This window comes from Rhinolophus sinicus, linkage group LG17 (genome assembly GCF_036562045.2).
Source record: "Rhinolophus sinicus isolate RSC01 linkage group LG17, ASM3656204v1, whole genome shotgun sequence".
Lineage (NCBI taxonomy): Eukaryota > Metazoa > Chordata > Mammalia > Chiroptera > Rhinolophidae > Rhinolophus > Rhinolophus sinicus.
In genome coordinates this window covers 12071956-12098694 of record NC_133766.1, presented here as the reverse complement: position 1 = coordinate 12098694, position 26739 = coordinate 12071956, and the positions used below count along the sequence as shown (strand labels likewise).

Genomic DNA, 26739 nt, shown 5'->3' with positions numbered 1-26739 from the left:
CAAATACATAATTTTAGAATCAGCTCCAATCTCTCCTTTCAAAAAAAACAAATAGGTTGACCTTTAAGTAGGAAAATGCCAGCCTAAAGAAATTATTCTTTACAATGAGTAGAAAGAATCCAGCAGAGGCAGCTACAGAAATCCTGAATGGGTGGGGCTAGATACGGCAATATGCTTGAATGAGCGGCCTGCAAGTTGTACTGACTTAGCGCTCTCTCTACAAGACTGAAGAAGAAAAAAAAGAAATGTCAACTGTCCAGGTTAAAGAACTGTTTATTTAAGGAAGAGCCTCATTTTTTGTCGGCGAGGGCTCTGTGGGTCCCTGAAGCCATCCACCACCTCACAACTCAGACCCTGCCACTGAGACATACTAGAAATTTCAGAGTCAAGAGCTTTTTCGATGAGTCTCCCTCTTCATCAATGTGTTACATACTCCGAGGCTTAGTAAATAAATAAACGACAAGCATGGTTTCAGATAATTCTACTGGAGTTGAGGAAAAAAATCTGCGAGGGCTTTGGGGATCTAGAAAGAAACTGGAAAATGACTCGTGAAAGACGGTTCCGAGAAGAGGAACACACACACCTTTTGGACGGCGCTGGCGATCTTCTCGGCCTCGTGGGCCTTCTGCTTGGCCTCGGTGGCATCGGCGGCAGCGTTGCCCAGGGCCAGCCGGGCTTCCCTCGTCTTATCATTGGCTTCGATTATGGTCTGATTGATGGCAGGGATTCTCCTTAGAGCCTCCTCCGCGGCCGTCTTGTTATCATTCACTCGCCGATCGAAGTCTGAAACGAGGTCAAGGAATGCATTCGAACTCAACTCTCAACAAACCCACAGGGCAACGCTTCGAGGAGCTGCAACTGGATTTTGTTTTATGAGCCATGGCAGTCAGGGGAGTAAAATGAAGAACAGCATGGACTGAAAGCTCAGAAAGTCAAAGCCCACAGCTCTACAGGGAAGATTCAGGGGCGTGAACAGCTGTTTCTCGAATGCAAATTCTGACTTGAAAAATGTATTGTCATGCAGGGTGCTGAGCATGCCATCACTACATCTCAAGCAATATGAAAAGTTGCAGTTTATTAGTGTTTACTATGTGTTAGGTACTGAGGTAACAGTTCTATGTGTCTGTAATGCAGGCACTGTATCATCGTTATGTGTGAGAAAAGTGAGGATTAAAGAGGTAGATAAATTCCCCGAAGATAGACAGAAAGAGGTAGATTGGGGATTCTAACCCAATCCACTGACACCAGAATTCTACATTCAACCACTATCCTATAAAGCTTCCATATTTATAGAACTTGTGGCTATTTTATCAGAGGTTAAGTCCAGAGCCACACCGTGAATTGAGCGCATTTTTTTTTTCAATCTGGGTGAAGGAAGGAAACAAAAAAACTGAGATACAATTGGCAGAGAAAATTAATCTCCATTTACCAACATAAATCAGCTAAATAGGCATATTTTGGCCATATAAGTTATCCTAACATAATAAAATTCCATTTTTATTATTATTATTTTTTTATATGCAGGGATAAGATGAAATGAGCTCTGGGATTTTTCTCTGAAATACTTCATAAAAAAGTAAGGTGGGTTTTGGGGGATGAAGTAAATATAGGAAAAATTATAACTGCTGAATCTGGATGATGGGTATTTGGAATTTATTATACTATAGTCCCCCCTTATCTATAGTTTCGCTTTCTGTAGTTTCAATTACCCACCGTCAACTATGGTCCAAAAATATTAAATGGGAAATTCCAGAAATAAATAATTCATAAGTTTTAAACTGCATGCTCTTCAGAGTAGTGTGATGAAATCTTGCACCAGCCCTGCTCTGTTCCCCCTGGAACATGAAGCATCCCTTTATCCAGGATCCACACTGTATATGTACAGTGCAATAGGACATTTTGAGAGAGCTCACATTCAATTCCTTTTATTACAGTGTATTATTATAATTGTTCTATTTTATTTTTAGTTATTGTTGTTAATTCTTACTGAGACTAATGTATAAATTAAACTTTGTCCTAGGTATATATATATACAGGAAAACACATAGTATAGTATATATAGGGTTTGGTACTATCCGTGGTTTCAGGCATCCATTGGGGGTCTTGCAAAGTGTTCCCCATGTTAAGGGCGGACTACTATATTATCTTTCATATTGCGCATGTTCAGAGCATCTCGTGGTAAAAATTAAAAAAAAAAAAAAAAAGAGAGAGAGAGCGAGAACGTGCCCCTATGGAGGAAGCAACAAATTTCCCCTTACTTGACCCTTCCTACCTTTCAGGTTGTTGAGGATGTCATTGGCTTCTTGTAAGGTATTTCGTCCCTTTTTAGCAGCTTCTTCTGCAAGTGCCTTAGCAGCATCCGCTCGGGCTAGGAGTTGGTCGGCAGTCTGCAAACACATGGCAGATGAGAGGACGGACCCTCTAAGGCAAATGCCCCCTCTCCTAACAGACCGGGCACAGCCAGGCTACCAGCAGGAGACTTGCCGGCACCTGCAGGTTAGGGCAGCGCAGGAAGCCCTCCTTGGAATACTACGCGGTCTGATGCCCCGCCAACTGTGGTGACACCTACAGGCACAGCTCACGCTTGGACAGTTTCAAATTTTGCTTCAAGAAATGAAGGAACTGGACAGCAAACCAACCTGCTGTTCGATCTTTCCTTTCTCCAGAAGTTTCTTTACTTCGAGTTCCTTCCCGCTCATGTCCTCTCTGAGGTCTTCGTAATCTTTTAACTTCTGGTCAATCAGACGGTCGAGATCCTCAGCTTCCTTCTTTATTTTATTTGCCTCATTCTGTGAAAACCAAGTAAGATCACTACGTTTTTAGACTGAACAGTTAAACTGATGAAAAGGAAGGCTTAAGTAACGTATCACACTTAACACTCAATCGATATTTTTAAAAGAACAACACAGATCACAATATTAGGGACGTTATTTCAAAAATTGAGGTATACGTTACATATGGTGAAACATACAATGCTTAGTTTGATCTATATTTACCTGTAACCAACACACCAATCAAGACACAGAATGTGTCCACCCCAGGAAATTCCCTTGTATTTCTTTCCAGTCAATTTCCACACCCACCTTTCCAACAATGCAGCTGCCAATTTATCATCATAGATTAGTTTTGCTTATTCTCAAATTTCATATATGTGCAATCATACAGTGTGTACATGTCTGAAAAGACCTAAACCTTTATGGTGAAAATCAAGTCAAAGACTCGGGTGTAAGAAGTGAAATTTTTAATAAATTTCAAGTTTAATGTAAAAAAAAAAGTATATATCTATAGATAGATAGATAGATAGATAGATAGATAGATAGATAGATAGATAGATATACACACACACACACACACATACACATACCATTTTTCCAGAGCCTGGTATGAGGATTCATAATTAGAGTAAAATGAAATAAAATACTACCAATCCCCAAATATTTTAGTTCTGATGTAGTTCTTTCATTTAAACCATTCTCTTTATTTTCCTCTCATTCTCAACTTAGCAGTGCCCAGGAGTAACGGTACAGCTGTATTCTGCTTTAATTAATCCAATGATATTGTAATTTGGATTTATATTGAAGACTTTAGAGCGACTATTCATATCACTAAAGTAGTCTTTGTTAGTTAATGTTTATAGTCACAGGATTATTCACCTCAGTAAGTTCTATTAACGTATCTAAAATAGAACTCAACTTCACCAGTGAGTCAGTTGGAGGAAAGTGGAGGTAGGAACCAGGGATAGTTGCTGGGCAGACAGAAGAGCTCTTATACCTAGATTGGGATGGGTGAGAGAGAGAGAGTGTGTGTGTGTGTGTGTTGGCACTGAGGTGTGTGTGTGTGTTGGCACTGAGGTGTGTGTGTGTGTGTGTTGGCACTGAGGTGTGTGTATGTGTGTTGGCACTGAGGTGTGTGTGTGGGCAGAGGGGTGAATGTCTGTGTGTGTGTGTATGTGTATGTGTGTGTTGGCACTGAGGGGTGTGTGTGTGTGTGTTTGTTGGCACTGAGGAGTGTGTGTGTGGGCACTGTGAGGTGTGTGTGTGTGTGTGGGCACTGAGGGGGTGTGTGTGTGTGTGTGGGCACTGAGAGGTGTGTGTGTGTGTGTGTGTGTGTGTGTGTACACACTGACGACGAGCCCTGTGCGTACAGGCTGTCAACCCCGTACCTCCAGGGCTGCTGAGTCCACAGGCGTCAGCTGGGCGACGCTGGCATAGATCTCCACAGCTTTGTCACCAGCCCTTTTGGCCTCGTCATGCACTCGGGCAGCTTGCTTCTCCAGATCCTGTGAGATGTTCTTTGCTTGTTCATATCTAAGGAACAAAAGATGTGATTTAATGGAAAAATTCAGTTGCTTTGGGCATCTTAATATTAACCAGATTCATTCTAGTTTAAATCACTGTGACAGTATTTCCAAAACCTCAAAGGAAACGAGATTAAAATGCTATTCTTTAATACCAACATAGCTGAAATGCATATGTCATCTCATCACATCTATTTATAACATATGGGTTACCTTATCCTTTCTTATTTTGGACACCTTTTAAATATTTGTAGCTCAAGTATATTTTCTCTATGTTATGAATTGTTTTTCTCTTCTTCTGTTTTCATTTATGCAGAATTTTAAGTATCATGGCTAGTCTTCTTACATTTCTCTGCAGTACCAGGAACTGGATCAGATAAATTCTCCGTGGCTCTACATACCCTGCTCTAATTACAGCACCATTTCAAAAGCATGATTAACAATAGAAATCTTACTGCATGAATGCAAACGCTGAACATGCCAGCATTTAATTTTTCATTGAACTGGTGTTACTTACAAGAACAACTGAAGGGCTATAAGCCAATTTTAAATTGCACTCACTTTCTATTAAGCTCTTCAATCTCAATTGCTGTCTGATTTTCTCCTGCCAGTGTCCTCAAAAGCAGATTATATGCCTCAGTTGATGTATCATTGGCTGTCTTTGCCACTCGTACAATGTCATCAGCTTCTTGCTTGTGGCTATAACACGTAAGAAAAAAATAAACCATGAAACAGAAACAGCTAATTGGGGAAGAAGTAGAATTTAAGTAATGCTTACTTTATTATACATACATATACTAATGGGGGCAGAGTTTTACAAACATGGGGAAATCGTATAAATTTGGAATTTTACAATCATCTCAGTGGGCCTGAGTTTACAAATCGCATTCTGTAATCTGAGAAAATGAGTTCCCAAGAAAATTAATGGTATAAAATATATAGGAGCAAATGTGGGTATTTCTTTAAAAAGTTACTTATAATTACTTAAAAGTAATTTACATATGAAACCACGTATGCTACAAAAACTCATTTATCTACTCATAAACACAAACCCCAGACCTAATCTTTTCAATCATTACTCTGGTTCAGTTTCTACTAGTCTTGAAATAGTTTTGACTATTCAGATTTCACACATGCAACCTAATTACTGGCCAGGAAAAGCAACTCAACACCAAACGGCAAGAAACACATTAATAGGGACTCCAGCCAAATAATGCATTTTAGCTGGGTAACTGCTAAGGTTTTTTTTTTTAAGCTCTAAAATTTCATATTACATTGTCACACTGCAATACGTGGCCATTCTTTTGGGTACGGTAAACTTTCTATCAAAATTCACATATGAAGTACAACAGCATTAATTGATCTCCAAGACTTAATTTTCTTGAGAGCTTTCTGTAATGTGTCCACCTGTCTTCTTTTAATCAGAAAACCCAGCTATGAAACCATGACTGTTCTATGAACTAAACCACACAGTGTACACATTCACATTTACAAAAAGCAGAAAGAGAGCATATGTTAAAGCGGGAAGCCCATGTAATTGCTCTGGACACATCTAAAAATGTTATGGTTTTCTTTCAGATGTGAAAATATAATTTCCCTTCAAATCATCATATTCTAATATTCAAAGTAAATATTCCAATTTCAAAGGAAAGGGAAGAAAAGAATTCATGTAGCTGGCAACATTTCAGAAAAGAGAGCAAACTTCGCAAAAATGGGTTCTGTGGGAAGTGTCTGCAGGTCCAGGATGGGAAAACATGTCCACACCATAAAGAAAGCCATAACTTAACCATTAAACAGGAGCCAGCAGCTTACCGTTCAGCGAGCCTTCGAGCCTCTTCTGCCAAAAGAGTCATGTTGTTTGGGTCCCCCGTAGAGTCGGGCTGAGTGATGGACTAACGAGCAAATAAACAAAGCACCAATCTTAAAGGGTTGCATTACTTAATTTTAATAAAGCAAGTGTCCAAACTAAATTTCTATTAACGTCATTTAGCAAAAAGAACGCCCCTTCTTAATTTCAGAGATCTTTACTTTCATACCAGTGTCCTTGATTGTAGCATATTGCTTCTATTTTCAGCAAAGGCTAAAGGAAGTTTAAATTGTCTAGTGCCATAGAAGGAACAAAGCTAGAGAAAGGAGCCATAAGTCCTTTGATTTGTATCCAGTTCCTGATAAGTATTTCGTGACCACTATGAGCCATGTGGCTTTCTTGCTCCATGTTTCAAGACAAAAAGATACAAGGCGTCACCTTAGCTGAAGGAGCATTCCACTTGCTACAAATCACCAAGGGACCCCTGCCCCCACCTCAGGGCTCCAAAGTCACTTACCACGTTGGCAACTGCAATCTTTGCTTTCTCAAGTTCTCTGGACGCGATTTCAATCAGCTGCTCAGTGCTTTCTACCCGGGCACGTGCTTGTTCTGCCAAGTTTCCAGTCTCTTCGATGGTGTTCCGGATATTTTGTAAACGGCTAATTTGGCTGGATAAGGTGTTATTCACTCTCTGGAGGCGATCCATCAAATTTTGGTCCACATCTGCAATGGCATTGCAGAAGGTGCATAAATTATCTGAAGGGGGGTGGAGTCACGTCATCTCACATGAAATCTGAGGCACTACTTGCACTTGTCTTGACTCTTCCAAACACGGAGTCTTTCTGACACGTTATCCCTCAGCCCATCAGCAGCGCTGGTCAGTCATTACTGCTCCCGGTAGCACCTCCTCTGCTAGTTACATGCATCACACTATGTACCTGTCCTTTCTTACTCATCACTATATCCCCAGTCTTACACAGTGACTGGCAAAGAGACGACACCCAAGAAATGCCTGATAAAGGAAAGATTTTGATATTCCTGCACATGCCCACTTTCATCATAAAAATGCAAAGTTGTTAAAAGTACTACGAGCCCTGAGAGCTGGACATTTCTCTAAACTAGGAAAAAGCTAGGTTCCGATGTTGAAGTAGGCAAATTAAACTCAGTTCGTACTTTAAACTAAATGGACTCTCGCTGCCACCCCAGGCCCCCTGGCATATCCATGTAATTTATTCCAAATTGATTTCTGTTTTTGAATAGTTCTTCAAATTATTCTCTATGAATTCAGCCCATTTAACTTAAACCTCATACCTGATCCTAATAAATCAAAAGATAAATAGAAGCCCATGCAAATATAATTCTGGCATTATTAAAATTCTTACATCATGAGGTTATGTGAATATACATGAACCATTAAGGAAGTCTTATTCAAAACTGACCAGTTCTTATTCTCAGCATGATGCTCAGTATTGGTGTCTAAATTCTCCAAGGAATGTAAGAAAGATGAGAGGGCAAAGGCAAGATCAATAAAGACGTGTAACAGGTTTGGAAAACAGCAACTTGTGAGCAGGGCCACCAAATCCATGGGCAAAACTCTTGTCTAACTATCTCCAGTGGCCCTGCTCAGATGATTACTTTAGCAAGTCTTTGATAAGCTAAAGATTTTTAAGAAAATACCCAAGATAAAAACAAGTTGAAATCACAGAAAATCATTTGGATGCAGGAGGCATAAGCCTCCAGCTAAATGACGGAAACCCCCTTCCCTTTAGAAGTTCCAGAACGTAACAGATATCAATCTCTCTGGATAGCTCTTCAGGGAAACATAGTATCTGACAAGAGGAAAGATAGCCTAACTGGGAGAATCATTTCAAATGCCTGTGTCTAACTGCAAGACCCAATTGCATCATATAATCTCCTTTTAAAGCTGCAGAATAAACACATGTTGAAACTATAAATGACTGCTTAGGGATAGTCTGAAAAGAAATCATTAGAAGATATTTTTAACCTTGGCTGGTTTGAACCCAAGTAGGAAAGCTCAGCCAGGAACACTGCATTAGGTCGAAGTAGGACAGGCTGTTAACCCCAGCTTCACCGTGATGCTCCCAAATCTGTCCGAAGTAGCAGCTCATCACGCTCCCCCCCTTTCAGGTGGCTCAAGGGGACCATGATGGCCATGGCTCCTGTCAGAGCCTGCGTCCAACAGAATCACCTGCTTGGCAGAGGAAAGTAGTCACGGTGGCCAAAGGGAGCTAGATACAGCTGAGTCTGCCCCGAGATGAAGACCTTAGCTGAGGCGGGGTACTGGCTGACCCCCCTTTCTTACCGCCCTCACTACTCATATATGCTGGTGGTGCTGGCATCAGACCTGCGTACAAACCCATCTCTCAGGTGGACTGATTGGCACTTAAGAATGGTAACTCCATCATGGAAACAACCAAAGTGTCCTTTGAAAGATGACTGGATAAAGAAGTTGTGATACACACACACACACACACACACACACACACACACACACACAATAGAATACTATTCTGCCATAATAAAAGATGAAATAGCACCATCTGTGACAACATGGATGGATCTTGAGATTATTATGCTAAGCGAAATAAGTCAGACAGAAAAAGCAGAGAACCATGTGATTTCACTGATAGGTGGGATATAAAACTGAAAACAACAAAAGAACAAGACAAACAAATGAAGAAACAAAAACGCATAGACACAGACAATAGTTTAGTGGTTACCTGAGGGTAAGGGGGGAGGAGGGTGGTAGATGAGGGTAAAAGGGATCAAATATATGGTGATGGAAAGAGAACTGACTGGGTGTGAACACGCAATATGATATATAGATGATGTAATACAGAATTGTATACCTGAAATCTATGTAACTTTACTAATAATTGTCACCCCAATAAACTTCAATAATAAAAAAAGATAATGCCACATTCAATTCTTCAGCATATACAGCAGGACAGATGTGAATTTGTTGTTACAACACAACACATTAAAGGCAAAATGTGTGTCTTAACATTGTTGCTGAAAATGAACATCCTAACCCCCTCCCAACTATTGTTTATATAGAAAAGGAAACATTTAAATTCTTTTTTATCTCTGTTGAACACTTAAAATGTAACAATCAAAACAAACACCTAAAGTTAACATAAGTTATCACCCATCTCTCATTTTATTTTCCAGTTTCTAAAAATTTACCTCACAGGATGATTTCTGGACTCTCATATAAAAATTAAACAAACTGGCCCAAAGCAGACATACCCAATAATTCCTTTTCTACATCAGTAATTTTATAATATCAAAATTCTATATAGTAGAGATATTGACAGCAAGAAATAGGCAGTATATTTAGCTTTGTTGACCTGTATTCTGACAGGAAGGCCTCTCTCTGACTCCAAATGGATGCAGACACATGCACTCAAAAGGGAGCTCAATCACTGCGGTCCCAAGCGCACATTTACTATGCGTGTCTGTGAACACCTGTATCTCAGTGACGGAAAGCCCCAGAACAAAAGTGACCTCAGCCAGAGGGTGAGCACCTGAACAGAAGGAGCAGTGTCTTATTCACCTTCTCCTTATTTGTGTTTTTTAGCACAAAGCCCAGCATACTAGGGGCACTCAATAAGTGTACAAAAGGACTTGTCCAAATTTAGAAAAAAGCTTAATTCAGAGAGTAAGAAATAAAAATAAAAATTTAAAGTGATTAAAAAAGTAAATTATTTACAATAACTTCTTTCCTTTCAAAGTTTTAAAAACTCAGTGTCTTTTACTGTCAATATTTTAAAATAAATTGTTTTTTAACTTAAGTCAACCCCTTTTTTGTTTATCATCAGTCTCATCAGACAATGTCCAGAGGACTTAGCTATTGAATTGCAAATGACATTAAATGTACATACATAAAATATGTACTCTTAATATGTTAGCAGCATATTTGTTGGCTAAACAGAAAATTTCATAAGTAGACACTAACTTCTAATCTTTACTTTTGTAAATACTAAGTGTTATATATTCAGTAGCTGTCCAATCAATACATGAAGACCATAATTTTTTCCTTATGAAGTACTCTGAAATGATACTTCTAAGAAAATGAAACAGTACCTAAAATAAATTCTCACTCACTAGAATGACAGAAAATCCAAGTTTAAATTTTCTCCTTAAAATAATGCACCCCCCAAATGCATACCTTTGATGATTTTTTAAAACTATTTTAAAATGCTTCGTAATGGAACAGATTTATAAAACACGTGGAATTTTAACATCTAATAGTTTTCGATATGTTGGGAGAACTAGGGTATGCTTACTGCATCTTAAAACATTAAGTTGATAGGTTCTTGTATTTTCACCTATTGTTTAAAAAATAAAATAAATCTTATTCTACAAATAGTTTAAAATCGAGAAAATTTTATAGTTTAAAATTGAGAAAATTTTATAAAACCATACGAATTCACCTTGAATTAGGAGGCACCTCTAACAATCGGTTTGCCTCCTAGGAGTCACCCACTTTCCATCCTGTACCTTTGACATCCTGGGCCTCACGTAGGAGGTCCATCACCTCCCTCTCTGCTTCCTTTAGTCGATTCTCAAAGGCTTGGTCCGTCACCACCTCGTCCCCAGTCCCAAGGCTGGCGATGAGATTCTCTAATTCCTGGAGTTTCACTCGATGATCAGCAACCTAGGCACAATGAAGGGAGACAAGGGAAAGGGAGGATATATATACACGTTTTCCTAAAGGACTCAATTACACTTCCCGCAGGAATTCTAATCCGAGCACACGCTGTAATGCGCAGGTCTATACACTTCACTCAGGTCTACTTGTAAATAGACAACATGGGTAGTTTTTCTTGATTTCTCTGCCTTCCCAAGAAAACCCATCAGGCCCATTCCTTTGACTTTAAACACTCTTTGCTGATAAACACCAGTTCTGACCTCTGCCTCGTGTTTCAGATTTCCTTCCTGCTATCTCCACTTGGCTCTCTGATATCTCAACTTAACATCTAAAATTATACTCTTGATTTTTTTTCCTGTTAAATCTGTGCTCGCTGAGTCATTGCAATACATAATGCCTCCAGCTACCTTAAGCAAAAATCCCAAGATCCATTTTGCTTCTTTTCTTCCCCAATCCTTGCCCCCTCTAACGCCTGCCCCCCCCACCCCAATATACATATTTACCCAATTCAATCCAGGCTTCCCCTTTTGCCCCACTTCTATCCATCATTCTTCCCACAGAAGTCAGAGTGTTCTTCTTAAAAGATAAGTTGGATTTCCTAGCTTAAAACTCTTCAGTGCATTCAATTAGATTTGGAATAAATCTTCAATTAGATTTGGAATAAAATCTAAATTCCTGACTATGGTCAACATGGTGTGACATAAGCTGTCTCTCCCAACCTCTCCAATCTTCTCACAAACTGCTCCCTCCTCATTCAGCAGGCTCCAGACACCTTCCAGCTTCAAGGCCTCCGTACCCCTGTTCCCTCTGCCTGGAAAGCTCTCCTGTTCCTTCTCAGCCTTAAGATCTCACCTACGTCAATTTCCTTAGAGAGGCCTTGTGTAAAGTCACCTCCCCCTCCTAGTTATTCTCTGTTTGTATTCTTTCTGGCACTTCTCTTGGGATGTCTTTATTTAATTTTTATTATTTGTCTCCCAACTGGAACACGAGTCTTTGAGAACAAGGACTGTGTCTGTCTTATTCACCACTTTTTCTCCAGGGTTGAATGCACAGGAAGCAGCCATTTGACGTCTGCTGGATAAATGAATGAATGAGTGAATAAAGGAATGAATGCGTACACTGTGACAGCTTACCTTATCCTTTACCAGCCGGTAACATGCTGGACATTCCTGGCAGCCAGGCCAAGACCGATTGTAGAAATAGTTCTCTTCGCACTGGTCACAGCGATTTCCCACAAAGCCTTCTCTGCAGTCACAGCGACCATCGTCTTTGCACTGGAGTGAGAGAGACCCCTCGGGATGACAGTCGCAGGCTGCAGCATGAAGGGAAAAGAGTGCATAGTAAGGAAAAGAAGGAAGAATGCGTTGTCTTTTAACTCAGTTTGTATCAATAAGCTGACTATACAATCATTATAAATAGATGTTTCGTTTTTGAAAAACAGGCTCTTTGTGAGTGTTTAAATGGTTAAGTCTGCTTAGCAGAGAAGACAGACATTTTCATAGCAAAAGTAAGTTTTAAAGTAAAATGCGCATCCTCGGGAGGGGGGCACATTTCATGTTACTTAAAAAGTACAGAAATTAGCCTCTTAAACTCATCAGTGCCCTTTTCGTGCACTTTCAGAATTCATCTCTGCCTTCATCTGTCCGCTGCTGAATATTTCTCTCACTAAGGAATTACAAAACCCAAATGCTAGGGGTTATTTTGTATTATTTTATACTTTGTTTGCTCACTTTGTTCTCTGAACTGAGTCAATGACTTAGGCCACATTCCATGGAAGAAATGAAGGAATTCAGAAAGCAAAACCCCAAACTGTTCTGAGGCCTAATTCCAGGCCAGTGTTTATGCCAAGGACAGCAGATGTTTAGATGTGAGCACACCAAAAGGGCCTCAAGGGCGGGAGGCAAATGCAGCCAGTAAGTCAACAAACACGGTGGGAGCAGAATCCCTCACTGGTGCACGATGGGCACTAAGGCTGGATCAATACCAAGTTCTGTTACGCACAGTAGGAAAGCTCGGTCATCAAAGGGAGGCTTTTCTTTGGAAAAATAAAAGATCGGAAAAAAGGAAGAGTCAGAAACACTGCAAGAGTAGACATATAGAAGGTGGTTGCAAAGAAACCACAGAAGCTCTCAAGCCCCAGAGTTTTAGAAAAAGATAATATTAATCAAATAAAGCATCTAGGATGATTTAGCCCTTTTAACACGACGGTTGGATATATCCGAATGAATATATCGGAAATTTTTATACATAAAAATAATGTCCTTTATATACAAAGCAGCTCAAATTATTATTAAATGCATAAAATAATCAAATTATCAACTTTTTGCTTTGTGTGTGGATTTCTGACACCTTTTGGGAAAAAAACCAAAAACTTGAAATCAACTAATGCAGCGAAAGAGTTAGCGGCAGCCCTGACTGTGAGCCGGGTGGGTAGACTGAGGCTGTCAGAGTCCTTTCTGGACTTCCGGTTCTAACTGGAATTCGGGGAGACTTAGAGCTCATGCCACCAACACCCCTTACGTTTGCAGCCTTCGGGCCCAAACCCAAAGTGGTTGATCTCACAGCGCTCGCAGTGCTGCCCGGTGATGCCAGGCTGGCACTCACACTGGCCAGTGCGGATGTCACACTGTCCATTGGTGGAACCCAAAGCATGGCAGTCACACCTGAAACGAACACATGACATATCTCAGGTAAGCAAACCAGACTTTACGCAAGCTGTACGTTTCCCTTTCAGCACAGGACTGACGGAATTTGTATTAGAAAACAGAATCGTAAGGGCTGCGAAACCCGAGGTTCGAGTACTTTTCCTCGGTTCTATTCAGAACCTCTTTTTCTCACCTAACCTATACAGACACTGCAATTCCTCTACTGCAACCACTAGCAGTGGCTCTCCAACCCCACAGGTACTGGCCAGAAGCTTTGACAACAGGAATTCCCCAGCTGGCACTCGACAAGGTCTGATTCTAAGCGTCTCAGAATGGACCGTGTCATTTGTATTTTTTTTAAACTTTGCTCAGGTGACTGTCACAGCCGGGGCCCCTGCATTCCACTCTTTTCTCCCATTAGCTTCCTTCCACCTCCTCACTATGGCCTGTCAGGGTCCCTCGCCTGTATGAGGCCCTCAAAAACATTCCTGGACAAAGTCAAGCCCCAGAATTCATCTCTTCGAACAAGACCAGCAAAATGACTTCCACCGAAGGCACCTGATGCCTTACCTCTGACAGCCTTGCCCGCTCTGCAGGTTGTAGAATCCAGGGTCACAAGCCCCACAGTCCCGGCCGGTCACGTGAGGCAGACATTCGCACTGCCCCGTCACGGGGTTGCAGCCTCTCTGCTGCTGCACGGTCCCGTAGGGATTGCAATCGCAGGCTAAGGTGGGAACACAGAGACAGCAAGAGATGCAACTCACTCGAGAGAAATACTAAACTACAAACAGTGTGAATCGATTCTTTAGACTTGTGTTGTCCAATACAGCAGCCACCGGTCACCGGTAGCTACTGAACGTCTGAAACGTGACTGCTTTTCGCTGAGATGTGCTGTAAATGGGAAACACACAACGGATTGTGGAGACTTGGTATGGAGAAGAGAAGGAATTTCCATCTTAACAATTTATTATTGGTTACTTGCTGAAATGATAATGTTAGATACATGAGGTTAAATAAAATAAATTATTGACATTCGTTTTCCCTGTTTCTCTTTATTTTAATGTCTCTACTAGAAAAATTTACGTTACCTACGTGGTTTGCACCACATTTCTGTTGAACGGTGCTGCTTTAGACCAAACAACTGTATGCATTTCAAGGGCCCACACAATGAGTTCTCAGAAGAAATGAGTACGATTGGACTGGCCGATGGCTGATTACCTTTGCATTTGTCGGCTGGATTGGGAGCCAGGGGGTTTCCGAAAAATCCATCTTTGCACCGGTCGCAATAGAAGCCGGCCGTGTTATAGATGCACTTGAGGCATTCTCCCGTCTGGCGATTGCAGTTGCCTACTGCGTTGGGGTCGATGTTGTCATTGCACTGGCACAGGCGGCAAAGCCTCACGGGGCTGTTCCTCCCCAGAGGGTCTCCAAAGTAGCCGTCATCACACAGCTCACATCCTTTACCTGGGCACGAGACAAGGCGATGATATGAGAGAAAGGCCTTAGACACTTCTAGTGCTACCGGTTACACATGGTCTAGTGTCACCGGCAGATGTGAGGCAACACGGCGCAGCAGACATGGCATCCACCCAGGAGAGCAGAGGACCTGGGCTGCAGACCTGGCACTGTGCCAGACCGGTGGGGTGACCGTGGGCACATCTCCATTTCCTTATTAGAAAGAGAGCACCTGGTTTGCCTACTTGACTTCACCTGTTCAGAGGATTGCCTGAAATCATGCACTAAAAGTGCTTTGGAAATGAGTCAGGCTCAGGGTTTATAAAACTCTCCAGTCCCAAGGGACAGCACATTCATATATGTTTGTTTATTGACAACCTTAAGAAAGATGAAAGATGACTCTTGACACCATAAATATGAATCTTCTATACAACAGGGTTGGGCTGGGTCAGTCTCCTAAAAAATAAAAGGCGTGAGACTCTTTCCCTGAGCAGTGCCAACGAGCACAGAATCAGAGCATTTTAGAAGAGAACAGAAATCATCACTTGCCACTTGCTTCTCTCTTCTTTTGCAGTTAAGGGAACAGACAGGATAAATAACTTGCCCACAACCAAACAGCGGATAGTAAGAGAGACAGAGCTAGGATCCAGCGCCCTTTCCGCTGAACTAAACCCACTGCTCATCTTTCCTGTTCCACTTTCCCACCATTATTAGCTCAAGTTGGGTTCTTAATGTTTTTGTACCCAACAGGATTTGAACTAGCCTAAGCTTTCCAGAGAAACAGAGGTCTGTTCATGTATTCATTCAACAAATATTTACTGAGCATCTGTTATACACAGGCAGGTTCTAGGCTGTCAGGATGACATGGCGATCAAGCTAGACAAGGTCTCCATTCTAATGAAGCTTACGATGCAGTGGGAGAGGCCAATCCAAGACGTATAAATAAACAAGGTCACTTCAGTTAGAGAGAAGCGTAAAAAGTTAAACAAAACAGTGGCATGATAGTGACAGGTGAGGGCTACTTTAGATTGGGTGGTTAGAGAAAGCCTCTGTAAAGAGGAGACACTTGGGATGAAAATGGAAAAGACAGAAGAAACCAGTCATGATAATATCCAAGGGAAGAATGTTCCAGAAAAGCAAGACAAGCTTGTGAAAGCAGTAAGAGCCAACCACTCAGGTCACAAGAAGGAATTTGGGTTTGAATTAAAGTGCAGTGAGATGGTACTAGAGGGTTTTAAAAGTGATACGATCTGATTTGCATTTCCAAAGTATTATGCTGCCTGTTGTATGGACAATGGACTATAGGACAGCAGAGTGAAACAGGGAGAGATGACAGAAGGTGGACCAGGGTGGTGGCAGTGGAAGTAGGGAAACGTGGTAAAGATGTGAGATAGAATCAATAACACTTGCTGGATGGTTGCTTCTGGGAAATGAAAGAAAGAACAACCAAGGATACGCCTAGGATTTTATTTTAGCTTGAGCAACTCGGTGTACAGCAGTATTTTTACGGAGATGAACAAGATTGGGGAAGGAAGTGTTGGGGTTGGAGACAGAGGCAATCAAAAGATTTATCTTGGATTTGCTGAAATTTGAGAATTCCTTTAGCCATCTGAATCCAGATCACAGCAGAAAATAACTGGCACATTCAAGGCAGCAAGACTTGAGTAGAGTTTAATAAAGATACTGTCCACAGAAGTGCGGGCAGATTGGGGAACCACAGGAGAGAGTAGTACCTGGCGTTACTGCAGGGGGTGGGGAGAGGCTCCACAACCTGTGCCTCAGAAGGTGGGTGGATGGAGCACTTACCAGAACCTAATAGTTTCTCACTTTACTAGAAAGAGCTGTTTGGAGGCCACCAGCCAGGAGCTGAGAATTTTGATTAAGGTCACCAAACGACAAGGACCCTACAGAGAAAGAGCGTTGGAATAAATATTCTGCCCGCCCCCTCGTCCCCCTCTCTCTGATCTCCTGTAGGTGCCTGAACTCGAATGGGGGCTGCTGTTTGATGTAGTATGTGCAGGTCTTGTCAGGATGGAGAAAGAGGAAGAACGGATGTGGAGAGGCACATGGAAGGCTGCCAGCCCACCATCCACGTAGAGATGGCAAGCAGGTAGCCGGTGGTCAGGAGAGCGAGGTCATGGCTGAAGATACAGGTTTTCGCCTGTAGCACAGAGAGGCTTTGAAGACTAAAGATGAGGTTGGCTCACCTGAGGGGAGACTATAGGAGATAAAGCTGACACGAAAGTCCCAGGTTGAGAATCAGAAGTGATCAAAGGAGACCCAAGAGAAGAGGGGTGGGAGGGAACCAAGGAGAGGGAAGTGTCAAAAGAGAGGAGAAAACGTTTGGAGAAAAGTGAGCAGTCAGCAGTGCCCAGTGTTGCTGAGAGACCGGGTCAGATGAGGACTGAAAACTGACCACTGCAGTTGGCAAATGGAGACCACTGATGAGGTGAGCAGAAAATGTGGTTGGGGGTGGGGCGGAGGGGAAGAAATAGGATGTTAAGAGAGGACAGGGAGCTGGGCGCCCTGCTTGTCTCTGATGTAAATAGTCCCCAGGCCCTCACCCAAGATCTTTCTCCAGATTAGGATGAAGACAGCATTCCAGTTACGCTTTTGCATCAGATAATTTAGCTATTCTAGACACAATCCATATTTAAAATGTCTTGAAACCTGTTTTGAATAACACTGAATTTAACAAACCTGGTAGACAACCTAACCCAGAGCTACATGGCAGCCCATGAAAACCGGCCACTCTGAAATACCCTCTGGCAGCTGCAGTTTGTCTACCTCTTGTCTTAGAGGCTAGGCTGCAGGTTCAAGTCCTGGCTGTACTAATAACATGATGTTGGGCAGGTTATATACCTTTTGTTGCCTTAGTTTTCCTTCTCGTCACTCCCCTCACTGGGGGTGGTGCCCTTCTCCTTTAGGTCTCTTTTGCGTGCGTCCTTTTAAATGGACTAAGCACACTGTTAGCCTCGCTCCATATTTTTAGCCTCTGAATAGTAGGGACCACCCTTGTTCATCTTTGTATTCCCAAAGCCATGCACTCAAACACTTGTTAAAAAAAGAAAAGATTATTAATAATTTACCTCAAAGGACTGTTCTGAAGACGAAATGCGAACGCTTACCACATGTGATGCATAAAGATCTGTGACTATCGGTAGCTATTTACATTCCTCAAAAGTCTTCTAAGTGAAGAACATCTTACCTTGTATCTGCAACCTCTGTTCATTTATTCAACAAATATCTGCATTCATTCAACAAACACACATACCAGACACTATTCTCGATGTCAGGGATACGGAAGTGAATGAAACAGACAAGAGTCCCTCCTCTCATGGGGCATGAACTGGGGGTGGGGGAGTAAAGGGGGAAGATGGACAAGTAAATAAACAGAAAACTATCAAGTGGTTAAAAAGTGCGATGAAAATAGTAAAGCAGGCTACAGGGCTAAAGAGTGACGGCATTTGTTTTTACAGGGTTTATGCTGCTTTTCATGCAGACCGCTACACCCTCATTAAGATCCTCAGAAACTGCAAAAACTGCTACAGATCTTCTATATTATACTCATCTTTCCATGAATCATCTCAAATAGTCTCGATTCACCATGTGTATTACTTAATATTGACATGAGAAAGACTCCCCTCTGTTTAATTCTGTTTAGTTTTGCAGCTGCCGTCTACCCAGTCAGTGGAACAACAAAATGAGCGTACAGTAAGTACTGTAAGTGGGAGACTTACTAGACCCTACAGCAGTGGAGGAAAGGGCCCTGAGGCCCTGGGATAAGAGGGAGGGAAGGAGGGTCCAGAGAAGAAAGCCTTCCTGGGAACGTGATGTTTCAACCCAACCCCACAGAAGAGACAGGAGGAGTTGGCCAAGAAAAGTGAGGTTTGGGAAGGAGAAATGTAAACACTCTGAAGAAAGAGGACAGAATATGGCCAGCCAGAGTCTGGCACCTGTGAGGGGCGAGAAGCCCAGGCGAGCTGGGGCAGAGGGCGCGAGTGGGTGGGGGGAACGAGGCGGGAGAAGTCTGCGCGAGACTCCGCTGGGCCACAATTTATAATAAAAAAGCAGAGAAGAGTAAAAAACAATGTAATTCTACCCTAATTGCGACTCCTTCTTTCTCGACTTCCTTAAGCGACTGACTGAATCTCCGTGCTGCCCTGCCCTTGTGCTCGCCGTGGGGGTCAGAGGAGTAGCGGAAGTAAGATGGGGGTTTGGTTGTGTCCCAATGATTAAAGAATGTGTTGATGAAACACAAGAGGTACAGATTATTAGCTCAGAATTTTGGGGCGTTACTTATTCTCATGCTCTGTAGCAATATGTTTGGGACAAAAGCTTGGGAGGGAGCCAAAGGCAATGTCAGAAGCCTGGCCAGAACCTCTCCATTCTGGAGGCTGAAGTCAATACTAGCAGAAGGGGAACGGTCAGCAGTGAACCTCGGCCTCCTCGGCCAGTCAGCCCCAGGCCGTTCCGTGAGTAGCTGAGGAAGAGCTCGTTTCATGTTCTTATCACAAAGAAAGAAACTCAGAGAATGGGAACACAGGCCTATCCAAAACTATAAAAAAGAAACATATTTTCCCAACTAAATGAGATGGGCTCTGATACACTGAAAGGACTGTTTAAAGAAAGAATGCAAAGAATTCAAAAATTACTACTTTATAGCAAGAATCCCAACATCAAGGACATCCCCACACACTAAAAGTCAAGTTTTGGTTCTCCTCATCTGAAGGAGGGTATATTACGGTGATTATCATCGTTGGAGCTAGAATGCCTGGGTTGAAATCCAGCTCCTCCAATGACTCGCCTGCAGCCTTGGTCATATAACTTAATGTCTCCGTGCCTCAGTTTTCTTAGCTGGAACATGGGGACAATAGCAGAACCTACTTCCTAAGGTTGTGAAGATTAGTGAGGCAGAAGATGGGGGAAGTGCTCAGAAAAGTACCCAGGCATAAACATGTTAGCTGTTATTAGCATCTGATATGCGTTTCATAAATCCATAAGAAACCTGTTTCCTACAAAACTTTGTCTACTAGGAAAACGGTAATCATTGAATCAAAATGAAAAAAAAAAAAAAAATATCCAGACACTGCCAAAGATCTTTCTCCCCAAGGTGTTTTCATAGGATGGAACACTGTAAGCAGATAGAAAGAGCCAACTTACCGGTGGTACCAGTGGGACAGTTGGTGCACACCACCTCCTGTGTCTTAGGGACCACTGCACAACTTGAGCCCCCCGGACATGGACAGGGCTGGCAATCATGGTTGGTGCCCATGGCTGAATCTCCATAGTACCCATCGCTGCACCTCTCACAGTGGGGGCCTGCCGTATTGTCTCTGCAGTTACAAACACCTATTTGGAGAGCGGGTATGAGAAAACAGGCAAGTACACAAACACATAAGACAGCGAGCATTTCCAACCCATCTGCTAAAGAGAATTTAGGTCTAGCAGCCCCCCGAGATCATCTGCTCACCTGTCTCAGGGTCACAGGTCTCACTATGCCCATTGCAGGTACAAAGCACACACGGGCTGTATGGCCCGAGACTCGGAGTTTCTCTTCTGTAACCCGAGAGGCACATCTCACAAAACTGTCCCCCGTACCCCACAGGACAGGTGCAGGACTCCACCCACGTTGCAGGGACCCCAGGCCCGGGATGGGCACTTGTCAGGGTGACATCATCCAAATATCCAGCACCTGGGTGTGGTGTAGAAAAGAGAGTCACTGAACTGGCTTCCAGTTTGTAAAAGCTCACGGAAAGTCAATAATGCTAAAGAGTAACCAGACCCCATATCCCAGAGACAATCAAACATTAGTTTAATTCGTGTATTGGAGAAGATAACTAAAAACAATAGCATTTAGAACAATCATGTGGTAGCTGACGCTGAGTGTCTGGAATGACAGTATTGTAAGTTTATATTTTAAACACACACACACACACACACACACACACACACACACACACACTGGTGGATTTTACAGTTCTCCCAATCACTAATATGAAAAATCAAAAGCATTAGACAATCGTCTCGGGCAAAAAGAGATAAGAGCAAGAAGATGGGGGGACAAAAAGTGTTTACGTGTGCAGCCATTAAGCAGTTCTTTTGTTCTCTTGCCACAAAAGCAGGCATTGGTTGCAGAGTTCAAGGATACGAAAGCTGGGAAAGCGCCTGTCAATAGGTACTGCTCAATTATATATTTTTGTGCTGCACGAAACCGCAAAAATAAGTAAATAAGTTCTAATACTCAGGGCCACTTTGACAAATATGCAATTATTCCAAAGTCATTTCATTATGCCATATATCACAATGCATTCCCATTTCCAGAAGAAAATAGAAATAGAAAAGCCTTAGATTGGCTTAGATCTGTGGTTCGTCCAACCCAACAGTGCCTGGCATAGCTTCAGCAGAGATCCTATGGGAGAGGCAAGCTTTGATTATATCATCATTTTTCCCTTTCGTTTCCACTCTGTTCCTGTCTCTTGCAGTCTATGTGTAAAGTGTATTTCCCTACATCATGAAATATCATTTGTTGCTTACGTAATTCTTCAAAGTTGGCAACCTGAGGCTGAAGGCTACCTCTACTATTACTGCCTTGAACTTAGTTAACTTTTAATATGTTTATGGGTTTTTTTTTCAACAATTAGATCATGACATACATCACTATTGGTTAGTGTGCTTCCAACTCTAAACTTTCTTAAGTCTTCCCATCCTAAAAGTAATTTTGTCCCTACTCTTGAATTACAGTCCATCTCTTCCTTCCCTTACAGCCAAACTTCTTGAAAGAATAACTTCTATTTTACTTCTTGACCTTCCAATTACTTATCAAAGCACTGCAATCTAACTTTGGTTTCAATACTTCTTTTAAAAAAAAACAAACCCAAACCTCACCAGTGATTCCTTAGTCACCCAATCCAAAATCCAACGGTGTTATCTTCCTCAACCTGTTATTTCTCCTCCAAATTTTATTTCTCTCTTGAGTCTCAGGTCATGGTTCTTAAATAACTATGTTTCCAGAATTGCATCGTCTTTTCTCTTTCCATACTTTCTGTCATATTTCCAAGTTTAAAAATTACTGTCTATATGCTGACAACCCTTTTAATTCTAGACCTCCAGTTCTAACTTCTTCCTAAGCCCCCGGTCCATATTTCTAACCACTACTTATAAGACATTCTCAACTGAATATTCATGCAGGCATCTCAAAAATCAACACAGCTTAGGACCTGAGGCCACGATGCTAAGTGAAATAAGTCAGATAGAGAAAGACAAATACCATGTCATCTAGCTTAACGTGGACTCTAAAAAAAAGGGAAAAAAAAACCCCAAAACCACGAACTCATAGATACAGAGAATAGACTGGAAGTTGCTGCGGGAAGGGGAGGTGAAATGGGTGAAGGGAGTCTAAAGGTACCAACTTCCAGCTATAAAATAAATAACTCATGGGATGTGATACATAGCATGGTGACTATAGTTACTAATACTGTATTGCATATTGGAAAGTTGCTAAGAGAGAATAAATCTTAAAAGTTCTCATCACAAGAAAAAGAAATTCTATAACTATGAATGGTGACAGATGTTAACTTATTGTGGTGATCATTTAGCAATATATACAAATACTGAATCATTATGTCGTATACTAGAAACTAATATAATGTAGTATGTCAATTATACCTCAATAAAAAAAAAATCAATACATCCAAACTGCTGATGCCATCCCCAGCGCCACACGAGCACTCTAACTCACCTTTCCCCAGTTTTACCTTTCTACAGAAAAAGGTCCTCATTAAAAAAGTTTATAGGAAAAAAATTTCAAAGGCATGCTTAAAACAGCTTTGTTTATCTAAAATTGTAACAAATGTTCATTCAGTAATTTATAATTTTTCATAATTTAGCCAATGGTTCAAAGGCTTGATAAGTACATCGCAATAAATAAAAAGAAAGTCAAGCAATGTAAGCCAGTGGAATCATATTTAGAATTCTTAGAAGAATCTATTTATGTATAATGTAATTGCAACAGGCTTATTCAGTATAAAATAATGCTATTTACTAATTTTAGCAAATTTTCTCTAGGTCCTTGAAAGTAGTTTAAAAAATACATTCTTTTTATACATAACTCATGTATAATGAGCTAGTTTATACCACTTCTTTAGGACCAGTATTATAGTATCAGGAGTTTAGAAATAAACTGTGCCTTATTATGTATCCTTTCACCTACTCGTATTCCTAAACAATTCTAAATTAGATCCTCACTTACTTCTCTCACTGTATGTCCCACGGATCTTGATAGCGGTCAAATTATTAAGGAGCTTCTGAAATTCGAAAGGGGTCAGAGTAGGCCTCCAAGGGTAATCTGTTGCTTCATGGAGCCTAGAGAGAAAAAAAGGGCGCCATGAACTTCTGTAAAGACAATTTGGGTGCTGAGAGAGCATGTCTTATCATTTATGACACCAACAACACAATACTCTGACAATCTCACCAAGTCAGAAACCAGTCTGTTAGTTTGACAGTACCTGTTGGTACAGGTAAACAAAGGGAAGCCTTCGTTTTTACAACAGCCCCCTTTGCAACCCAGAAATTTTCTTCCATGTTCACCTTGAGGCCTGATAAGCTTAGATAAAGAAACCACTTTTATAATTCTGGTCAAGGCAGGTTTTGCCAAGAAGACAGGCTCACCTGAACACGTATTTCACAGTGGTCTCACTAGGATAGGCATTGCCCTGCGCGATCAAGGGCACGGCCACCCTCAGGCCCGCTCCCTCCAGCAGCACGTCTTCTGCAGAGAGGCGAGTGTCTCGCCTGTCCACGCGAAAGGAGAAGGAGAGGTTCTGACCATAACTCAGCAGCTGCTTGCCCAAGAACTTTGCTGGAACGCAGACACAAATGGTGCGAGAACGTGAGAATGAGACCACAGAGGAGCACGTCAGCCAGACTGCTGTCGAGCCTCACTTACCAGGAGCAATGAAGTACCTAGGAAAGTAGCTATCTGAGATGACGGCAATGTCCTGCCTTTCAGGGGACCACTCCAGCGATGCTTCCGAGCCGTCCCTTTGCTCTGCACGCCACCCGTCCTCGCCTGTAAGCAGAGGATGAAAATGCAAGTGCCTTTAACATTGCAAACACCCTGAATTCAGGTCCTCTACGTACCACAAGATATATGTTTATGGAAAGACATCAGTGAACGTGCTTGAATAAATAGCTCCTACAATAGTACCTATAGACGCTACCTCCCTCCCGCTATAGTTTGCTTTATCTTATATAACATTTATACTCACTACGGTATATTCTAAAACCATACATATGCTTCGATTAAAAAGCCAAGGAAGAAAAATCACATGCATTAAAAAAACGTGAAGTGCTGCCACCATCCAACCATCCTTATTGCTTTTTAAAAAATGCTGTTAAGTCTAATCTCACCTTTCTAAGGGGGATAGGAAGAGAGGTCTGAATTACCAATCTGAAAGGTGGAGGTTATAGAAGAAACACTGTAGCCGACGGCATTTGTACAGACAGAAGAGTGCCCAAAGCAGAAGCAGGCGGTGCAACCCCTCGGATTAGATGATTCCAGATGAAAAAATCCAGGTTTGCATCTGAAAAAGATTACGATACAATCAGGCATTTTTTCTCTTTTGTACTTGAAATATGATGACAGAGAAAACACAAAACAGCTCGAGAAAGAATGCGCTACCTCTCACAGTTGAAGCCCTCTACATTGTCTTTGCAGACACATCGTCCAGTTTCAACATTACACTCATCAATGCTGCCAGAAGGGTTACATGAGCATGGCCTGTCGGATGCAAAATGGAATACAACAATGAGAGAAGAGAAAGCCACTCTTAAAGCCAACCTTTTGTTTTATAGGTTAACAGACTTTCTAAAAATAAGAAACACATAGTAGAGCAAAATGATTCCTCAAGTCGTTTTAGTATTTGAATTTGGTTTCAATCAAGGACACCCATCACATGTAGATATTAAAAACCCCACTTGATCTCTGTCCAAAACAATCCTGGATCATCACGGTAACTAGAAGTCTAGAATCTCCTTGATAATTATTTTTTGGGGAAAATGTTTATAGTACTGCAGATAGGCCAGAAATCTATCATATTCGGAATCGACTACATTTAGATTATGCCCCTTGCTTTTGGTTTTGAAAACTCTTACCTGCAACCTGCCTCAGTGAGAGAATGGAATCCAGGCTGGCAGCGGTCACACTTGTCACCCATCACTCCTGGCTTACAGCTACATCTGCCATAGCTGTCACACTGTGTGCTGAGAGAACCTAAAATGTAAAGCGCTTGTCAACCACCAGCTAGGTAAGCAAAATTAATAAGTTGAGGAAAGAAAACTGGTCACTGAAAGCAATGCCTGAAAGCTAGTATGTAATTTCTAGATGGTTACAAAGATAATCAAGATCAGATTTTAAATTAGAATTCTCTCAAAAGCATACTCTTCTAAGCCTTGACATTTTAACTTTCCAGGCATACACCCTACTCATCAATGTTGAGCAATACTAACCGGTCACTGTGTACTCAATGACAAACTGGACACAAGGCCAGTCACTTCTCTGTGGGAAAGCACAGCTCCTTAAGACCCTCCTCTAGTACTGAAGTATATACTGGCATGAACGACAAAAATAAAGGCCAAACTCTTGAAAGAGTAGAAGGGCTTAAGAACACATCGCAACGATGAACACACACCAACATGAGACTGTTCAGCCCTCTGAGGGTTTTAGACTAAACAAAATCATTAACAAGGACGAACTCACGAAGCAGCTAACCTTTTACAGTCAAAGTTCAAATGGTGTCTATGATCTCGCTGCTAATTATTTACAAAGTCATTACACAGGCCGACCCCAGATTTATACACACAGAGAATCATCTGAAAGTTCAACGTGGTTAAAGAGAGTGGAGGTGGGAGGTACAAGCAGATCCTGAATTATTTACATGGTACAATAATGTACCCATTTCCATAACTAACGTGTGCGAACACCTAGGGTTATTTTTCTGGGGGTCCAGGGAACGCTGACTTTACCTTTCAACCCATCGGTCTGAAGCAGACACTGCCTACCACTTACCGACAGGACTGCAGTGGCACGGTGAGCAGGCTTCCTTGTTCCCCAGGCGGAAGAAATTCTCGCGGCACCTCTCACAGTTGGCGCCATCGGTGTTGTCCTGGCAGTTGGTACAATGGCCGCCGTGGCCCGTAGAACGGTACAGCTCAGGGTCAAAGTAGCATTCCTGGGATCGGCCATTGCAGTCACAGGCTGTTGGCCAAAACAAATGAGTTAAGTCAGATCCGTGTTCCTTTACAAACAGCATTTTACAAGACTCAAGGAAAACCAAACCATAATTTCCCACATCTCTGTAAGAGTCGCGTGGTGGTAGAATAAGAATGACCACCAGGTACCCTGCTCATTAAACAAACAAACACGATATGTCCATAAAGAGTTTACATAGCCAGGTTATCAGCTTACTAAGAAACATTCATCCTTATCAAAAACAGCACCATCTCAAAATATAAGGAATTCCTACACTTAGAAAGGAATCGCTAGGTCATTGTTCATATACAAGTAAAAGCCACGTCAAATTAGAATTTTTCTGAATCGTATCCTTCATCCTAACACCAACTCCGAGAACAAGGTGACAATTTATATGCAGGCTTCAATGTACCTTAACTTTTTAAGCTTCCGATGATTCAAAGACATGAGATACTAACTTTCAAAGTGCCAGGTTACTTGCATATCCAGATGGGGGTAACCCAAGACGTATGGGTTAAAATCAGTACCTCTGGAGATGGGGAAGCATTGAAGGGAAATCTAGATATATCCATCCACTGGGGAGCCATAGTGGCAACTGGGTGGTATTAA

The 26739-nt window shown here is 41.8% G+C and overlaps 1 protein-coding gene across 1 annotated transcript in view; it reads right to left on the bottom strand.

Moving 5' to 3' along the window:
- LAMC1 (laminin subunit gamma 1) overlaps positions 1–26739 on the bottom strand; it is a 108815-nt gene that overhangs the window by 7657 nt on the left and 74419 nt on the right. Inside the window, exons 5-25 of the mRNA XM_019728589.2 lie at positions 25948–26136; positions 25035–25152; positions 24562–24660; positions 24327–24463; positions 23827–23949; positions 23550–23739; positions 23131–23243; positions 20353–20574; positions 20043–20231; positions 14643–14888; positions 13995–14148; positions 13300–13442; positions 11913–12091; positions 10629–10785; positions 6622–6827; positions 6110–6189; positions 4859–4996; positions 4163–4307; positions 2640–2789; positions 2273–2387; positions 584–783 (exon numbers count right to left, since the gene is read on the bottom strand). Of these exons, the coding sequence (XP_019584148.2) occupies positions 584–783; positions 2273–2387; positions 2640–2789; positions 4163–4307; positions 4859–4996; positions 6110–6189; positions 6622–6827; positions 10629–10785; positions 11913–12091; positions 13300–13442; positions 13995–14148; positions 14643–14888; positions 20043–20231; positions 20353–20574; positions 23131–23243; positions 23550–23739; positions 23827–23949; positions 24327–24463; positions 24562–24660; positions 25035–25152; positions 25948–26136 (3293 nt within the window). The remainder of the gene's footprint in view (positions 1–583; positions 784–2272; positions 2388–2639; positions 2790–4162; positions 4308–4858; positions 4997–6109; positions 6190–6621; positions 6828–10628; positions 10786–11912; positions 12092–13299; positions 13443–13994; positions 14149–14642; positions 14889–20042; positions 20232–20352; positions 20575–23130; positions 23244–23549; positions 23740–23826; positions 23950–24326; positions 24464–24561; positions 24661–25034; positions 25153–25947; positions 26137–26739) is intronic.